An 18997-nucleotide genomic window follows, 5' to 3' on the forward strand; every position below is an offset into this window, starting at 1 on the left:
TACTTCCCAGTTTATTACTAATACTGTTATTACTACTACAACTACCACAAAAGAAAGGGTTCTTAGAATAGAATGTGTGCCTATATAATGACTAGGGTTTTAATTTGTGAGGGGGGAGTTGTGATTTTAAGTGCGGAAATACTCTGTAAACCCTTTTCTGAATCGTTCCAGTGCTGGAGCTGGAAGAACTGGCTGTTACATTGTAATTGACATAATGCTAGACATGGCAGAAAGAGAAGGTGTTGTGGACATCTACAATTGTGTCAAAGCATTACGCTCACGCCGCATCAATATGGTACAGACTGAGGTACAGTGCTTCTCCGCTCTTAATAATGGGGGTCCCAGTTCCCTTCTTGGATGTGTTTTGCCTGGGTGTCCTAGAAATAACACAGAACCTTGCTTCTATCAGGACACTCCACTAAGCAAGAATGAGCAACTGGTGCAGGCCAGAGTACTAATGGGAAGGTGGGCATGAAAGAGGTTTAAAATATTATACAGCTGAACCAGAATGGTTTGTGTGTATATACCTGCTGATAGTTATTGGCATGTGGAAATGTTCAGAGCATTTATCCAGAGCTATGTATTTTTAATGCTGTTTCCAGTAACAAGCAAATTTGGTCGGCTGGCAGAAACATAAAAATGGAAACACCTCCCCCCAGAAAACATTAAATCTCTGGCTTCAGCAAATTACTGATGCCTTTGCTATTTCTAGATTTAAAAATTTGCCATTCTCAGGAAATCGCCCTGATTAAGTGAATCCTAGTTAAGGAATGGACTGTACTTAAGGCGCTTAAGCAGTATAAAAAATGGATTGAGTTAAGCTTCCTTGAATAAGATTCCTAGTGAGAAGGTATCTAAAAGAGAGATTTTGTGACTTTAAAAAAAAAAATATTGCTAGACTATTCTTCTGTTCCTTCTTTGGCAGGAGCAGTATATCTTTATTCATGATGCAATTTTGGAAGCCTGCTTATGTGGTGAAACTGCCATCCCTGTCTGTGAATTCAAAGCTGCATATTTTGATATGATTAGAATAGACTCTCAGACAAACTCTTCACATCTCAAAGATGAATTTCAGGTATTTTCAGTTGCTGGTAGCTTTTATATACCAGCATTTTTTTTATCTTTTTTGCTTCTAGTTATATATAATTTCTCCCAGTTTGTATATCAGATGCACAACCTTTGGCCACCTCCTTGCATTGAGCCTAATGTATAACCTAGTTCTTTTCATTATGTGCTTTACAAAGTCATCTATAAATGTGGAGTACAATTGTCTGATTGTAATTGCCACAGGCTGCCAATTTGTTTGAACAGCAGTGACCTTCGGCCTGCCAGGGGTGATTCTGCATTTTAAATAGGTGTGGAACACTTTGCATGAATTTCACACAATGCTTTCTTTTCTTCGTTTTGGTGGGGAATGCAGATTGAGAACCAATGCAGATAATTCATTTTCGCTCTCTGTCATGGCTGAAATGCATTACAACTCAAGGAAGGCAAGCCCTTTGCTTGTCTCATAGGAGTCCCACCTAGCAATGCTATTTGGTGCCGAAATCTATTCACGAATCTGTTCTGGTGTAGGGTGAGCTATATTGTACCAAAGATTTCCTCTGCCCTCTAGACCTTGAATTCAGTGACTCCTCGGCTGCAAGCTGAAGACTGCAGCATAGCGTGCCTGCCAAGGAATCATGACAAGAACCGCTTTATGGATATGCTGCCACCTGACAGATGTCTGCCTTTCTTAATTACTATTGATGGAGAGAGCAGCAACTATATCAATGCTGCCCTTATGGACGTAAGAACCGTTTCCTTTGTCTGTGTAATATGCCTTGAAATGATGGGTAGTAAAGTTGAAAATAATAATTGCTACTTAAAGCTAGTTAAAAGAAATATTGCTAGTTAAAGAAATATGGTTGGCTTTCTTGCAGAGTTTGGTAAAATGGGTTGCACAGTGGTGGTTCTCTTGACTTTCCAATCCGGGTTTTTCATGCTTTCAGTAGCTTGTTGAAATTGAAAATTCACGAAAGAAAACTCTAGAAGGACTTTCATGATTTGTATGTTAATTTGCAGCCAGTTCTAGCAATTTGTCTTTTGCTAATGAGTGCAGTCCCAGGAGAAATAATGGATTAGCAAGCAGAACAGTGGAGAAATAATACTCAGTTCAACATCCTGCATAGCTGCTACCATCTGTACATGCAAAGTTTAGTTTGTTTGTATGCCAGTACATGTGTCCAATGGGGAAGGTTCATAGTGCCATGGTAGAGCATATATTCTGCATGAAAATGCTTCCAGGTTCAGTCACCAGATAAGGCTCACACTCCTTTCAGAAGCCCTGGAGAATCACTGCCAGACATTGTAGACAAAGTGAGCCAGATAACCCTGTGTTCTCTTCCTATATTTAAAGCCTTTCTCCAGTTCCCCAAACAGTTATATATAAATACAATAGAATGTCTAAATAAGTTTCCTAATTTGGGAGATTTTGATATAAAACTTAAACTCCCTTTCTCTCTTTGTTATTCATTATAATTAATTTATCTTACAAACTCTGGCTGTATTTACAACCTTAGCTTCCTTCTACATCTACAAAATGCCCAAGGCATTGTTTTGTTGTACTTGTAGGTAGTTTCATGGATGTCTTAACAAATTCCCCCTTAACCTAAACAACCTGTGGGGCTCAGAGCCAAAGGTTGATACAATGTGCACTTTCTTGGAAATTAAATCTAATGAAATAAGTAAAAGCTGTCTTTCAAGAAAATATATTGAGGCGTTTTATCTTGTTTTCATATATAATGTTGAGCATGCTCTATGTGCTGGGGATGGCATGATTGTTTCTGATTGCAATTCCTCTTTTGTTTACTACTATTCTTTTTCAAAAATGCAGAGCTACAGACAACCTGCTGCTTTCATCGTCACACAGCACCCCCTACCAAACACTGTGAAAGATTTTTGGCGATTAGTATACGACTATGGCTGTACCTCTCTTGTGATGTTAAATGAAGTTGATTTATCACAGGTAAGTTCTTAATGGTAATGGATGTACTCTGTTGGTGAGACACTGTAAACCACTGATCCCCAAACTGGAACGCTCCAATGTTTTGGACTACATGGTCCATCATCTATGCCAATCTTGGCTGGGGCTGATGTGACTTGAAATCCAACAACATCTGCAGGGCAGTATATTGAGGAAGGGTGATCTAGAAGAAGATGTAATCAGGTGGTAAAAATTTCCTGGAATGTACCACTTTATACTAGGGGAATAAGGCCTGCATGTACTCTACAATTCCAGATCCACTTATAATCATAGCATACAACAGACATCAAAGTAACTAGCACTGCAAACTAATACTAGTCACTTAAATAAATCTTTCTAACCATAAACAGCCCCTGGTGGCAGCTAATAGTGTTTCTAACTGTATTGATCTATACCTTCCTCCCCAATGGGTACCATGTTAACCAAATATGGGGAACTCTTGGCTCCTTCTGCAAAGTCTGAGGTAATTACACTGCCTCATCCTGCAAAGATGGAGCAATACAGTAATGTCTGTCTTGCAGTTGTGCAATCAAGCATTGATTTCTTAACACAAAATACATGTGGAATGCTAGCTATAATTTAATTTTACCTATTAAATATCATGCAGGGCTGTCCACAGTATTGGCCAGAGGAAGGATTGCTGAGATATGGCCCCATCCAGGTGGAATGCATGTCTTGCTCAATGGATTGTGATGTAATAAACAGAATTTTCAGGATATGCAATTTAACAAGGGTAAGCAATATGTTTATGGTTAACAGGGAGTCATGTTTATTTACTTCAACACTAAGTAATACATGCTTTTAAAAATACACACAACTAGCTATGGGTTTTCAAAATAGTTCGAAAAGTCTTCATTTGCACCATGGTGCAATTAAATTGCACTGTAATATACACTAAAGGCACCATGGATTTTTTAAAGGTTTGCCAATAGTAAATAACAATTAATTTATGTGAATGCTAAAGTAGTGCATTTTATTAAACAAAGTGGTACAAACAAATATTCATTTATTTCATGATGAGCATTTTAAAAGTTCTCAGATTCTTTTCAAACCACCATTTTCTAATCCAGATTGTTTTCACATCCTTCTGTTTATTTTATTTTTATGTCATCTCCCCTCCATGAGAAATACATATTTATTGTAGTCACACAAAGCAGTAGATTATTACCTAGACATATGGGGGATTGTAGAGTTTAGCATATACTTTGATGCTGAAACTATGGGTCATTCTAACATGCCTTTGTGGGAATCAACAGCTGAGCAATCATGCTTCTCTGGCCTGTGCCCTTGGTGCAACCTGAGATATTTTTTCACCCAATGTGGCCTCACCTAGTTAAGTTTCCACAAACATTTCCCCCCAATGTCATCTTAACACCCTCCAACATCCTTTTTCCAATTGCATTTTTGTTTTACACTCAGCCTGATTAAAACTGTGAATGCTTGCTTACCTTGAAGCTTTTAAACTGGTCTTAATAAAGCTATTACTCTGCTGAAACTTTTGGATTTTCTATAATGGTTACTTGTGATTGTTGATGTTGTTTATTCTCATCAGCCTCAGGAAGGCTATCTGATGGTACAGCAGTTCCAGTATTTGGGATGGGCATCTCACAGGGATGTGCCAGGCTCCAAACGGTCATTCCTGAAGTTAATTCTTCAGGTTGAAAAGTGGCAAGAAGAATGTGAAGAAGGAGAAGGCAGAACTATAATTCATTGTCTGTAAGTGTGATATAGCATTTTCACCCTTAAATCTAATTATCCCCATGCTGTGAACTGGCTTCCATACCTTGACTAGTCTAGCATGACTCGCTAGAGGAAGGATAGACTCCTCTATTATTTTCCAAATCAATTTTTCTATTTAATGCAATCTTTTTCAAAGGTTATCCTAGAGTTCAGTGATTGCCATGAATCTGCAACTAAATGCTAATTAAAAGGGTTAGAAGTACATATGTGAGGTTTCAAATGCTCCATCTGTGCAAGCATATCAGTTTGCTAGATTGTATTATCTCCTCCTCCTGTGCAGCTCTGGGGGTTCTCCTGACCAAGTCAGTTTCAGGACAGAGGGAAGAAATCCCTGTTGCATGAGCACAAACCCATGAGCAGGGCTTCCAATGATTGGGGGGGGGGGGTTGTTAGGTAAACCCCACCCAATAAAAATCAATGAATGTCACTAAGTGGATTCCTAGCCATGTCTACTCAGGAGTAAAGACTAGTGTATTCATTGAGGCTTACTCCCAACTAAGTGGGTCACTGTTGTAACTTTATAACTTAGTCGGATACAACCATTTAAACTTTTCTTTCTTTTTTCTGCTCAGGAATGGTGGTGGACGAAGTGGAATGTTCTGTGCCATAGGCATAGTAGTGGAAATGGTTAAAAGGCAAAATGTCATCGATGTTTTCCATGCAGTAAAAACTTTGCGGAACAGTAAGCCAAACATGGTAGAAACACCGGTAAGTTTGTCGATCTGGAATGTTACTTTATGTAGACAGACAAAAATAATATCTTTTTAAAAGTATTGCCAAACAAAGTCTCATAGATAGAAATGTTCTCTGTGGAGAGTAAAAACAACTGTAACTATAAGAACACAGTTGCATCCTGCATTGTAGATCCTGTATTGGGTCAGACAAAATACTCTCCAAGTTCCTTTCCCTCCTTTATCAGAAACCTATTATGATACATTCACATCCAAGCATAACCCCCCATTTCCCCCCATTTACTGAATGCCTGTGAAAATGGAATGCATTTTGTCACCTCTGAAGGATGTCTCGCTTTGGGAAATCTCTGTTAAGATTGTGGTTACACCTTACTCATTGAAACATCTCAAAGTTCACTTCCTGTGTGATTTGGTATACAGTGTCAGGAAGGTATCACAATCTATAATCTACAGATGACACGATACCTTGGGAGAGAAGAAGAGAGAAAGGAGCTCTAAGGCAGGGGTGGGCGACCTACAGTCTTCCACCTAGTTTCAAAAGCCCTCTGGCAGGAGTAATCTGTTCCTGCTGAATCAACAAACATAAACGGATTGAGAGAAAGAGAGAAAAGGCATAGTGGCCCCCGCCATCACTGGTTTCACGCCTACCCTCACTTGTTATGAGAACCTTGATTGAATACCTCTGAGGGCTCTCAACAGAAAGGAGGCTGTCCAGACCCTACAGTAAGGCAACAGGCCAGGCTACAGAGCCAACACCATGCCCTCCAGATGTTGGTGGATTTATCTCCCTTCAGCCCTGACAGTTGGCCATGCTTGCTGGAGCTCATGGGAGTTGGAGCTTAACAGCATCTGGAGGGCATTATGCTGGCTACTCCTGCTATAGAGAACACAGAGACACAAGTCACTTGCTTACTACCACTACCCATGCTCTCATATGGCTGGTTGAGGTTAAAAGGCCCAGACTGGAATTCTGTATTTACAGGAAATACAGTTGCCCTATGGCCTGAGCATTTCTGGAACTTTTCACTTCTTCCTGAAGTCAGCTGTAGGGAGCTAAAGGTCGCTCTTACCCTCCAGTTAGCTCACCCCATGATCTATTCCTTCTAGTCAACCCACAAAAAACACAGTCAGAATCACACACACACACACACACACACACATATAATATGCATGTGTTTGTGTGTATTCACATACAAAACACACACACCTAGACCCAAAAGAAAGAAAACAGACAAAAGAACCAGGCTACCCCACAAAAAAAACAGTAAGGTAAGACTAGCCCCATCTTAAAAAACAGAAAAAGAAGCCAAACTCACCTCAATCTGTTTGTTTCCTTTTAAACAGAAGGGGCAGGTGACCTTGACAGCCCTATTCTGATTCTTTGGGGGGAAGGGAGAGAAAGGATGATGGAATCACTCATCTTCTAAATGCAGGTGGCGACCATTTTGTGTGAGGGTTCTGTTCACGGCACCCCCATGCACATTGGCAGAGTGCATATAAGTGTGTCCCACCCCCGTTCTGCCTTCTTCCAGGTCCAAAAGGACCCATGTGTCAGCGATCACACATAGATTTGACACACTTAAAATGCTCACCACCTGTAGTAAAATAGAAATAGCTATTAGTATATTTGCTAGTGGGTGGGGTTTCCCCCCCCCCCCCATAGTGTAAGAAAGCAAAAAGGAGTGGAAGGTGCAGGGAACATTTATGGCAAGGGTCAGCAACCTTTCTCAGCAGTGGGCGGCTCCACTGTCCTTCAGACCATATGGTGGGCCGGATTATATTTTGAAAAAAATAATGAACAAATTCCTATGCCCCACAAATAACCCAGAGATGCATTTTAAATAAAAGGACACATTCTACTCATGTAAAAACACACAGATTCCCGGACCGTCCGCAGGCCGGATTGAGAAGGCGATTGGGCCGCATCCGGATTCCAGGCCTTAGGTTGCCTACCCCTGGTCTATGGGAAGGGTAGGAGACAATGAGAGCATGAAGCTGTGTCAGATACAGCAAACTAAAAGCAGGGACATAAGAAGACAACAATTTCCATTCTGACCTATCTTGATCACAGTAAGCGCTGTTTCAATTCTACTGAAGTTTGGTTTGCATAAAATACTACGTTCTCTCGCTGTCTGCTGTGATTAATGGCATAATTAAATCCACACCATTTCAATGCAAACGAAATGCAATGTAAACAGAGGGAAACAGTAACTTTGTAGCATGTGTACACTTGAAGAAAAACAAAAACCAATGAATACCAGTCAGCTGGCACGTGCAGAGCTTGTCTGAGACCTGGGTTCGAGAGTTCCGTTAGAACTACCGTATTTTTCGCCCTATAGGACGCACTTTTCCCCCTCCAAAAATGAAGGGGAAATGTGTGTGTGTCCTATGGGGCGAATGCAGGCTTTCTCTCCAGGCTTCAGGAAGCTATCCGCAAGCTGTGGGAGAGCTGCGCTCCCACGGCTTGCAGAGTGCTGTGCGAAGCCCAAAGCCTGGGGGGTGCTGAGCTCAGCGCGCCCCCAGGCTTCGGGGTGCAGGCAGCTCTCCAGCTTCCTGAAGCCTGGAGAGCGAGAGGGGTTGGGCTTCCCCCGCCCCAGCCCAGCGCCTGGGGGGGGGAATAGATTTCCCCCCCGTTATTCCCCCCCCCCAAAAAAAACTAGGTGCGCTCTATGGGCCGAAAAATACGGTAAGTTACAAACAAAAAGCAGCCAGTCCCTGGTGAGGCCCCGTGGCTGGTTTAGCCCTCTGAAGCCCAGGATAAGTCTAACCTGCTGCCTCCCTGCATGGGACCTACCAATCAGTATATGCTAGATTAGTTTTCCACACTGGACATAGGGCAAACAAGTGAACATCAGCAATTTCTACTTCTGTCTTCATCAGAATTTCCCCCAACATCCTTAACTAAAGGTAGCAGAGGCTTGGGGTGGGGGGAGAGAAGGTAGAGAAAAATGGCTTTCCCCCCTCCCTTCACTTCCAATTACTTGCAGGTCCCATCCTGTAGTATTCTCTACTTGGCTGCTGAATTTCCAAACAAGTTTAAGGACTAGGTGGGTTGTTTTGTTTCCTAAGAGGGCACTTTTAATAAGGCTGTTTTTGATACTTTTGCAATTAAAATCACTTCAGGACATACACAGTGTAATGTAATCAATAAGCTTCTTGCCTAGAATTTCACAGGTTACTATTTAATCTTTAACACAGAAAATAGAAAAAAATACTGATATTTCATTGCAATCTTGCTCTGTAGTTGCATGTTTTCAGTGTCCCTGTATTATGTAGGTGAACTATCTTGAACACAGCAGCTGTTCAAGCTAGGTGAGGAAGCAAGCCAAGAAAACCCACGTAGCTTTGTTACCTGCCCTACATTTAGCAAGATGATCAGATAACCAAAAAGAACAAGGGGGGGGCCTTTCAGAAAGCTTTCCCCACTTCCTGCTTACAAGATTAAGTTTCTAGACTTAGGGCTGGGGGAGGGGGCAGTGGGAGTGCGAGGGGAATTTCTCCGTCTCTCCCTTTGAGAATGCAGAAAATCTTCATCTTAGTGAGGATTTGAATTTCTTTTCTCCCTGAGAGTGGACCTTGGAGCAAAACACGTATCTCAGAATGCATAACTTTGTACAGTCCAGCTGCAAACTCTTGCTGTAGATCTCTACTTACCAACAGATTGAAATTGAAATTCTTACAGAGCTCCCTGTCACAACGGGGAAAGCTGGACTTTGGCTACTTTCAGTTTAGCAGCACAGAAGAGTGGTCTCTTGCTGTAGTATTAAGATACTGATGTTTGTTAATGGCTGGGTGCTGTTTGACTTTGTGAAATGAATGGTGTCCATGATGAGGCGGTAAAGTTCTTCAAACTGATTAATGAAAAGTGTTTGTTTTCTATCTGGTAGAGTAGCTGAAAGAATCACAGGGATGCAAACCATTAGTCACAAAGAGATTCCTAGACCATCTTGCTTTAAGATGCATCTCAAGCTATAGCAGCAACACATACACCTAAGCATTACAAAAAAATAAATTCATATCAAAGTAAAGTCTTGATACTGTCAAAGCAAATTATGCAGTTTTAAGGAATGTCGCTTCTTATCTCATTTTATTTATTTATTGCATGATCTGACTGACTCTTTGCATTCCTCCCCTTAGGAGCAATATCGTTTCTGCTACGACGTTGCACTTGAGTACCTCGAATCATCTTAGTGAGAAAAGGGTGGATGCAATCAAGTGAACCAAATAATAAGAAATTTAATAAACTGTTTTGGCATCAGCTGTTGAACCTGTGAAGAAAGATTTTAGTGAAGAGGGAGACTTAATTTTTAAATGCAAAAGTATTTTTCTTAATAAATGGTGTATCTTAATTATATATAAATATATATATAAAGAACTGTTTCTATGCCTGTACACAGTATGAACATATAGTGCCACAAAAATAAAGAAGAGCAGAGGCAGAGCACGTCTGCTGTTCGAGGTAGGATTTTTCCAGTGTTTGTATATTCAGTTGTTTCTCGGTTACACTAGAACCACCATCTGTTGCATGTATCTATTCTAGTCAACATTTTATTTTCCTTTCGTTCTTAATTTGATAAACTGTTAAAAAGTAAAACAAAACTGTGCAGATTGATAGTCTCTATAGGTTTCATGTGTTGCAAGAAAATATATATATATAGATATATATGTATGATAACTGGCTTATTTTGTTTTAATGTGCAATGACAGCCTGATCAAAGTTCTTTATAAAGAAATCTAAACATAAGCCAAAGACTCAAGTGTAAATATGTTGATATGGAGGGGGGAAAGCACATTGTATTTATTGTTTACTGACATTCCTTTTATGATGGCTGAACAAAACCATTCTTTCTCAAAAAGCTTTTTTTGTGCTGAAATCAAGTGTAAGCAATTTTTGTAGCTTATTTTTTGTATGTTTCTGTGAAAGTAGAGAAAGAGAGAGACTTTTAATAGGTAGACCAGAAAACACTGGTATGGTGATTTATTGTTGTTGTTGTTGTATACACACTTATGAATGAATCCATGCAAATGACTTTGTTGGGGAAGGTCTAAATCAAAAGTTCTCTCAACATGTATAGTACCACCCCAGAGTCTAATAATCTGAATCAAATGGCAACTGCACACATATGGCCTTGCTTATGACTTGAACAATGATGGACATAATTCCATTAATTTTTTTAAAGGAACAAATAGGTTAGTAATAGATGTGTGAAATGCAGAGCAAGAAGAAAGGAATGCTTGGTTTCAAAAACAAACCACATTTCTTTTCATGCTGACAGGCTGGAGGCATCCCAGTCAGCCATGCAACGGAGAAGTGCTTCAATCTAAATTCCTTCTGCAAATACTGACTATTAATGAGTAAATAAACTGCATCCATAATTTATCAGAAGGGGGATTTTGGTGAAATTCTCATGGATTTGGGTGCGTTTTGTTCTAATTACCTGTTGTGACCATCCTTTCTTTCATTCTGCAAATCATCTTTCCAGCGGTTTGCATTCTACTGCCTTCTTGGGGGACTGAGTTTCCTGAAAATCTTCAAATCAGCTTTCTTAGAAGCACAGAAAGGCGGGGGGCTCTCCACTGTGTGCCTGACTGCTGTTTATCCCCGCCCCAAATTATTTTTACTATGCTTTTTATGATTTGTTTTAGTATTTTATAATTGCAAAGCGTTTGGGTGCTTCGGCAGAAAGGTGGTATATAAATGCAATAAATAAAACAAATAGTAAATTAATGATTTCTTTTAAACACAAAATTAACGAGTTCACTGACCTCAGGCATTCAGCTAGCTTCCCGACTTCCTGTCCTTCAATTAAAGCTCAGGGGAAGAGGTCATCAGATTTTTTTTCCAAAAAAGGAAGTGATGGCAGCCTGGAAAACCACAGGGCACTGGAGCAATGTATAATGGAAGCAGATGGGAGCCTGTTTTGCAGCAGAAGAAAAAAAATTCAAGAAATTGAGATGCTAAGTTTCCACACAGCACTATCCCCTACAAATAACTATAGCGGTATAAATAAATGTTTATTACAGGCAATATACAACTCATTTATGAGATGGCTGGCTGCAGTAAAAACTTTCAGAACACCTTCAGCTGTGCATGCATTTTATCTCCACTGGTTGTCTAGGATTGTGTTGATAGAAGCTTTGTGTTGTGACAAAGCCAAAATGGATTGAATCAATTCAAGATTAGGTTGTAGTCTTGGTATGCAAACTATCCTTGTTTTTACTTTTATCTTCATATGCACATTCTTAAGCCTGGACATATTTTCCTAATGAAAATCATTCCTGTTTTTTGTTGATTTTTTTTATCAAGAGTAAATTACAAGGTGCTTATAAATACTCATGTAAAGAAAGAGTGAATTAAAGAAGTTTTATAAAATGCTGAGTTCATATTATTTCCTGTTTTGACTGCACTAATCATTTTATTTGAAAGCACTGTGTAGCAAAATTGCAACCCTTTTTATTCAAGGTTAATTAATTCAGAATAACAAATTTATCTTAGTAGTGGTGAAACTGTGGTTGTAAAACTGTGGTGGAAATGTGTTAAAAGGTTGTTCCTCTTTGTAAAGCCACCCTAAGCATACAGTTTGTTGTTGTTTAGTCATTTAGTCGTGTCCGACTCTTCGTGACCCCATGGACCAGAGCACGCCAGGCACTCCTGTCTTCCACTGCCTCCCACAGTTATCTTGGTCCTAACATTGCCTTTCTTTTCATCAGATATAAAACAGAAACCACTTAAGATTTGAAAATATATTATTTCATATTCACTAAACTCATTCTTGTTTGTCCATAAAGGTGAATATTTGCCCAAAGTAGGGTAATGTTCTAATAATGTTCTAGTTACAGGTAGGTAGCCGTGTTGGTCTGCCATAGTTGAAACAAAATAAAAAAAATACAAGATACAAGAAGAAGAGGTGTGCAGGCACATGAAAGCTCATACCAATAACAAACTTAGTTGGTCTCTAAGGTGCTACTGGAAGGATTTATTTTTTTTTAGTTTAGAGTAATATTCATAACCTTCAATAACTGGACTATGGTGCAAAAAATACATGTGTGTATATATACACACACCCTTTCCACCTCCATTTTAATAGCATACATCTTGAGAGATGGTTCAATATTATCCAATCCTAAAAGTTTCCACATTTATACAACAAGCAAAACTGCACAGGCCAACAGCGCAGTAGTACATAAGTAACAAACAATGGCAACCCTCCTGAAAATGTAATTACTTTACAGAAACAAATTTTAATTAATTTTGGTTGTTCCAGATGGTCTAGAAAATACAGCAATTCATCTTTAGTAAAATATTATATTCTTCATAGTATCATATTCCTTAGTATATAGCCAGTGCTTGATCATAATAAGCACTGTCAGGTGGGACTTTACAAAATCTATAAGGATACAGTTTATATCACTTTCTTTTTTTACTGCCATTATCAGAAGCTCATTTATCAAACAGATAAAAATGTCAACGGAGTCTAGCATAATGTCCCTACCACACGTGTCCAAGTGTTGATCCTACCAGTTTGCCTGTCCACTGGTTACTGCCTTTGACATATCCACTTTTTATATTCATTCACACAACTTTTACTTTATGATCCTTACTGAAATCATTGCACATTGGGGGCCGGGGTATAAGAGTGATTGCCCAGTTTCCCATAGTGTAGTTTCAAACATTGCCGTGGTTCATTTTTAGGCGCGTCCAACTGAAGCACCACTGTGCACATTTGCATCGCCACACCCCAGAAGTGGCCTGAAAAGGGGGCAGGGCGGGCTTACACATGCTCCACAGATGCACATGAGGGTCAGAAATGTAACCCCCCCCCCCACAAAACAGCCATTGCCTGTAGAACTACCAGAATCAATGGACCTAAGTAACTTGATATCAGTGGATGTATTCAAAGTGTGACTAGCACTTGATATTAAAGCAAGCCACAGTCCTTGGATTTCCAATGCAGTATTTATCACCTCTTGGAAGGAGGGGAGCAGGCAGCAAAGAGTTACCTTCTTTTGAGAAAGATGTCGAGGCAAATTGGAAAACACTTTTTCCTTCTTGGAGAGGAGGAACCTTCTACTTTTGGGCTCTGTCTTCTAGAGAACAGCAGGGTAGCTCTACTGCGCCTGAGCTACTGCTTAGAAGTAGCTTACACTTATATACATGCTTCCTGCCATTACTGTGCGTTCATATACAGTAGTGCATGTTTTCTTAGAGAAATGAATTTAAATTCAAGTCCTGTTTTAAAAGGAATAATGATGAATGCTGAAAGAAGTTTCTCGTCCCTGCCAGTCTTGAAATAAGGTTTAATTCCTTCATAGTATAATGGAGAATAAAGGAGTCAAAAACTTGAGTGAATGTTAATTCTGCTGCTAACAGTGAGCTAAAGCCCTGTTCCCTACTGCTGCAAGGCAGACAAAAGAAACTTGCTTGTTGTAGTCTCTACCAAATACCTATGAGATTTGCTTAGAAATAGATGGGGGGGGGGGTTTAAAAAAACCGAGGCTGAAATGCTCTGCTCACTATTATCTGATACATGAAAATCGGCAATAACAGTCTCCTATTGCCACACAGGGGACTAGCCTCCCTTTTCTATGCAATACTGAGGTTGTGCTTCAGTTGAGCTACATTGGCAGGGAGGAATATAGAAACCTGCCATCACTGCTGGCTGTCTTATATGCTTGAAAGCCATTAAAATCGTACTGGATTTGGTGTCACCATTAAAAGCTGAAGAGCCATCATATTTAGAAAAATATCATTCAAAACCCATAAGAGAGAAGAAAGTAGGTGCTCCTTCCAAATCTATAGTTCTATGATTCTATTGCTCTCCCAAATCACTAGGAGGCTATGGTGATCTTATTTTCTAATCAACCTTTTTATTTATTTAAAATGACTTACGGAGGCCTCACCTAGAGATTATATGGTAATCTCCATCCAGACAGAGCTGTAACTGAGTAACCAGGCAAACCTGATAGAAGACACACTGTGTGACAGATTCCTCCAATGACATGGAATCAGGAGTACTCATATGCTAGGAACCTGATGCTTTAATGCTGGGGTTCCACAGGCCAGATCCTTATCAGGATCTACAGGCCAAATCTGACAGGTGGGCAGGACTTGAAAGGGAACTGGAGAGAGGCTTGCAATGCCTTAGTGCAGGGGTCAGCAAACTTTTTCAGCTGGGGGCCAGTCCACCGTCCCTCAGACCATGTGATGGGCCGGACTATATTTTGAAAAGAAAAAAAAATGAACGAATTCCTATGCCCCACAAATAACCCAGAGATGCATTTTAAACGAATGGACACATTCTACTCATGTAAAAACACGCTGATTCCTGGACTGTCTGCAGGCCGGATTGAGAAGGCGATTGGGCCGCATCTGGCCCCCGGGCCTTAGGTTGCCTAACCCCTGCCTTAATGAGTCTCCCCCTCCCTTTAAGACTGGAGCAACATTGGGGGCTTAAAAGGGATGGAGGGAGACTTGCAATGGCATTTGCATACTTTCTCCTTCCTATTTAAGTCCCCTTTGTGCTCTGATCTTAATTAAAGCATGGAAGAATCTTGCACACTTCTGCCACCCACCCATTCACAGGAAAAGTGCTCCAAACAGTGCTTTTGAGAAACTGATGAACAGAGATTAAATCTTGCTGCCTTGGCTGCACAATACTGTTCCTTCCTTGGAACAGAGCCCACAGCCAATGTAGGATTAATACCCATCAGTTGACGTCACCAGTGACATGGATTGGTGGAAGGACCTCATGGGCAAAGATGACCCACAGACCAAAGGTTCCCTACTCCTGCTTTAGGGTGTGACCCCATCTAGACCTGGTTGACACCATCTATCCAGACCAGGAAACCATCTGCTCATAACAGCATCTCAGTCTTATCTGAACTGAGCTTCAATGTCTTAGCTTTTATCCAGTCCATCTCCATTGTCAGACACTGCTTCATTACTTCCACTATCACACCAGCTTGAGATTAACAGGAGCATGCTGGTGAAACACGGTCCAGATGACCATACTCAGCAGTTTCATGCACATGTTGGAAAGTATAGGAGAGATCGCACTCTGCCAAACCTCAATGCTGGAGTCCCCCAACAGGGCAAAACAATATTCCACAAGCACCACCTTCTGGAATCTACCATCCAAGTAAGACTAAAAAGATCAAGAAGAATCAACAAGGTCACACACTTCTGTGCATGCTCTCTTTTTCTTTCCTGTCCCTTGCAGTTTAATGCAGCAGCTGGGCAGACACTTGATGTGCCCCATGTAGAGTTGTGAAAAGAGATCACCAGTCTCTGGGAGAATATGAAGCCAAAATAACCCTCTCCTCTAAAATTTGGAAGCTAAAAAAGTTTGATCTCCTAATCCTCTCAAAGCAAATCTAGGAACTAGAATTTGTTCAGTTTTTGTATAATGCAGTGCCAAAGGTTCACTCTATACTCAGCGTTATGCTAGGAAAAGCATAGCAGCAGCATGTCCTCAGATTTAGGGACCGTTAAGATAATCATATGTCCTCATTTGCCCTACAGCACTGCACTAAAAAACAAAAGGGCTTTCAGTGAAAGTTGGGAGTAAATTGTACTCAAGAATCCGTGTAGTTTTATTACAGACAGTAAAAATAGAAAGCTAAAAAAGAGAACAACTTTATGTGATATTCAATAATAGGTAAAGACTCTCACTAAACCTTTCAGCTCTCCTAAGTCAATTCAAATGCTAACAAGCAAGAACAGGGGCACTTGAGGGAAACATTTGTTAGTGGCGCACTTAAAAGGGACAGTTCACCACTGACCAACAAGGAATACAAAGACTCTTAGTTTACAGCTTCTTCCATTGCTCTTTCCCGAAACTGCCATGTAATCCCAACGTAATTGTGAAAGTTGCTTGAACATTGGCCCCATTCTACATCGAATGAGAAAGTAATTCAATTTGTGCTTTCTCTTGGAACAGAGAGAAATCTGTTGTGGAAGTTAATCTTGTGGGGGGAAACCTATATGTTGTACTATTTCTCTCCCCATTAACAGTTGAGATTTAGCCAACCCAACCTTTTCTGCCTCAAAAGGTCTTCAGAGTTTAGTAGAAAGGAAGTTACAATGAAAAATTTAAAATAGGTGTTAAGTCCTGAACTTTTCCAAAAGCTAATTTACCTATTCAAATGGTGAGTAAACATACATGGACTTGCCTTGTTTTCAATCATGGAAACAATTGCAAATCAAAGAAAGGAATGTCAAGCAGGTTGACTCTTTAGCTATCAAGGAAATTTTCAAATTTAACTGGTATAGTACTAATAACTTGTATATATTGGAATATCTTCAAGGTTAAAAGCCAGACCAGCACAACTCTCTAATAATACTAATCCTATATGTAGCCCTGTTCTGTACACATGTAAGTCTCATTGTATTCAATGAAGTTCACTCCTAAGTGTGTACTGAACTGAGCTGCATTCCACACATTCAATCACAATATGTTTCCATGGTGACACTAGGCGCAGGGGTCAGCAAACTTTTTCAGCAGGGGGCTGGCCCACTGTTCCTCAGACCTTATGGGGGGCCGGACTATATTGGGGGGGGGGGGAATGAATGAATTCTTAGGGTTTCCAAGGGTGTGCAAATGAAGATGGGAAAGAGAAACCAGATTCCATAATTTCTGGGATCATGTCCAGGCAAGAATCGCCAAATTTGGGGATTTGTTTTTCCTTCTCTCTGTTCCTTAGATTTTGTGCCTTAGCAAGTCTTCGAATTCACTTTGGGCATATTTTGTCAGCAGTTCTATCTAAAACAGAAGCTATTTAAACTGTTTGGGCTACAATCCTACTCTTACCTGAAAGCAAGTCCTACTGATTCCAATTAGGGTTTCTTCTAAGTAAATACATTTAGGATTGCACTGCATGTTTATTACTTTTGTCTGACGAAAAGAAACAAGCCATTTGGCTTAGTAAACTGGGTTTAATTTGCCCAATCGTTTGTTATTGTACCTAAAGAGGGATTTATTAATTGCTAAGTGCTTACTATAATAACTGTAATGCTTATTGATTTTTTTCTTGCTCCTGAAAGATTAAGATCAAGTGCTTTAACACCAGCCACGGAAACCTTTTAAAAACTCCTTTCGCTTCAATTTGCAAAGGGGAAAAATACATATATACAACACAGAACGTGACAAAGTTTTATTTCCCACCATCTATGCCACCAGACTGTTTTCACCTTTTAAGTGAGCACACAAAAAAAGAAGGACTGTTTAAAATTACTCTACAGAAAATAACTATCTGAAAGAAGCAATCTTTCTGCAAGCTTTGGGATAGAATGCAAATTTGGGTGTCATGCACAAAACAGCATCTGGCGAGCCTGGAACCCCTCCAGATTGTGATAATACTGGCATATTTTCATGCCAGGTGCAAGGCAGCAAAGTTCTTTCTCCTCAGTATAAAGCCCTGGTTATTTGTTCTGCTCTTAATCAGTCACACAGAGAAATAATAAGAGAATTCAAATTTATTTTTTGAAATTCATGGCAGTGTCTTTGGCATTACGATAATACTTAAACCACAAACGGTTTTGCCTACTAAAATTACAGTGCTCATTCTTACGAATTCTAGAGAATTGATCTCACACATTTAGGTACAGATCTGGGGGTTAGATCCCCAGCAAATTAGTAACACTTATGTCCCACTGAAATCACGGTGAAAAGTTGGTCACAACTAGCTTCCTCTGGATCCAACCATGTGTTTAGAAAATCTAAGGGCTGCTGAAAATTTTGAGGAAGAGCTACACGTATCAAAATACTGAACTAAACACACACACACTTTTCCCAATATAAATTTAGGATTAATAGTATTCTGAATGATCTTATATATAACAGGCAGCTTGCTAGATGGAGCAACCCCCCCCCAGCCTTCCTTTGCAATGGGGGGGGGAGCACTGAGAGGGCACTGGGGAGGAGTGGGAAGGAAGCCATCTTGCACAAGCAGAAACAGTTGTGCAGGGCTTGCGCTGAAGGGATTTGTTAGATGAATGCAACCCATAGATCGGGTCCTCCCTTAAAGAGGGCATGTATTGTGGTGAGACCTGGAAAACCAACACCCTGTGTTGTGGGTGGATACGATTGGTCAGCCACAACACCCGATTGGTAGGTCCCTCAAAGCTGGGTGCAATCTGGCCAATGGGACGCAGTCTAAACGGTTCGAGCGACCTATTTATGCCCATGCACGTGACCCAGAGCTTCCTCTTTCGGCGCATGCATTCGGAACACCCACAGACCTCTCCCTACTTTTAGGGCTTTGCGCTTGACATCACTATGCCGTCGTGTGTCATCTGTCATTGGGACAGGGGCACAGCAGGAATTTTCCCCACTTGGCTGATTGGCTGTTGCCATTTGGGTTTTGCCTGCCACATAGCAAATCATCACAACTTGTAAGGTTGCAGATAGGCTCTGGTTCAGGTGCTATGAATGGGAGAACATTCTCGCCATCCCTATGTGAAGGGTATTCCATTAAAGGAATCCAGGGACTTGATGGTTTGGTCAACCCCTGAGAGGGGGTTGTGCCCATGCCTGAGTCC

The 18997-nt window shown here is 40.5% G+C and overlaps 1 protein-coding gene and 1 long non-coding RNA gene across 7 annotated transcripts in view; one reads left to right on the top strand and one right to left on the bottom strand.

Annotated features, from left to right (window-relative positions):
- The window catches only part of PTPRK (protein tyrosine phosphatase receptor type K), a 326009-nt gene extending 314179 nt beyond the window's left edge, over window positions 1-11830 (top strand). For all 6 annotated transcript variants that reach the window (XM_028723365.2, XM_077926014.1, XM_028723373.2 and 3 more), the window contains 8 exons: window positions 172-307; window positions 926-1075; window positions 1616-1789; window positions 2876-3007; window positions 3633-3758; window positions 4578-4741; window positions 5338-5473; window positions 9595-11830. In XM_028723365.2, coding sequence (XP_028579198.2) covers window positions 172-307; window positions 926-1075; window positions 1616-1789; window positions 2876-3007; window positions 3633-3758; window positions 4578-4741; window positions 5338-5473; window positions 9595-9648 — 1072 coding nt within the window. In that variant the 3' untranslated portion in view covers window positions 9649-11830. The remainder of the gene's footprint in view (window positions 1-171; window positions 308-925; window positions 1076-1615; window positions 1790-2875; window positions 3008-3632; window positions 3759-4577; window positions 4742-5337; window positions 5474-9594) is intronic.
- On the bottom strand, window positions 5822-9382 carry LOC114594132 (uncharacterized). Its single transcript, XR_003705887.2, has 3 exons — window positions 9112-9382; window positions 6774-7052; window positions 5822-5922 (listed from the first exon to the last, which is right to left on the bottom strand). It is a non-coding gene; the product is annotated as an uncharacterized LOC114594132 (long non-coding RNA).
- Window positions 11831-18997: the final 7167 nt, after the last annotated feature.

Source organism: Podarcis muralis, chromosome 3 (assembly GCF_964188315.1).
Source record: "Podarcis muralis chromosome 3, rPodMur119.hap1.1, whole genome shotgun sequence".
Lineage (NCBI taxonomy): Eukaryota > Metazoa > Chordata > Lepidosauria > Squamata > Lacertidae > Podarcis > Podarcis muralis.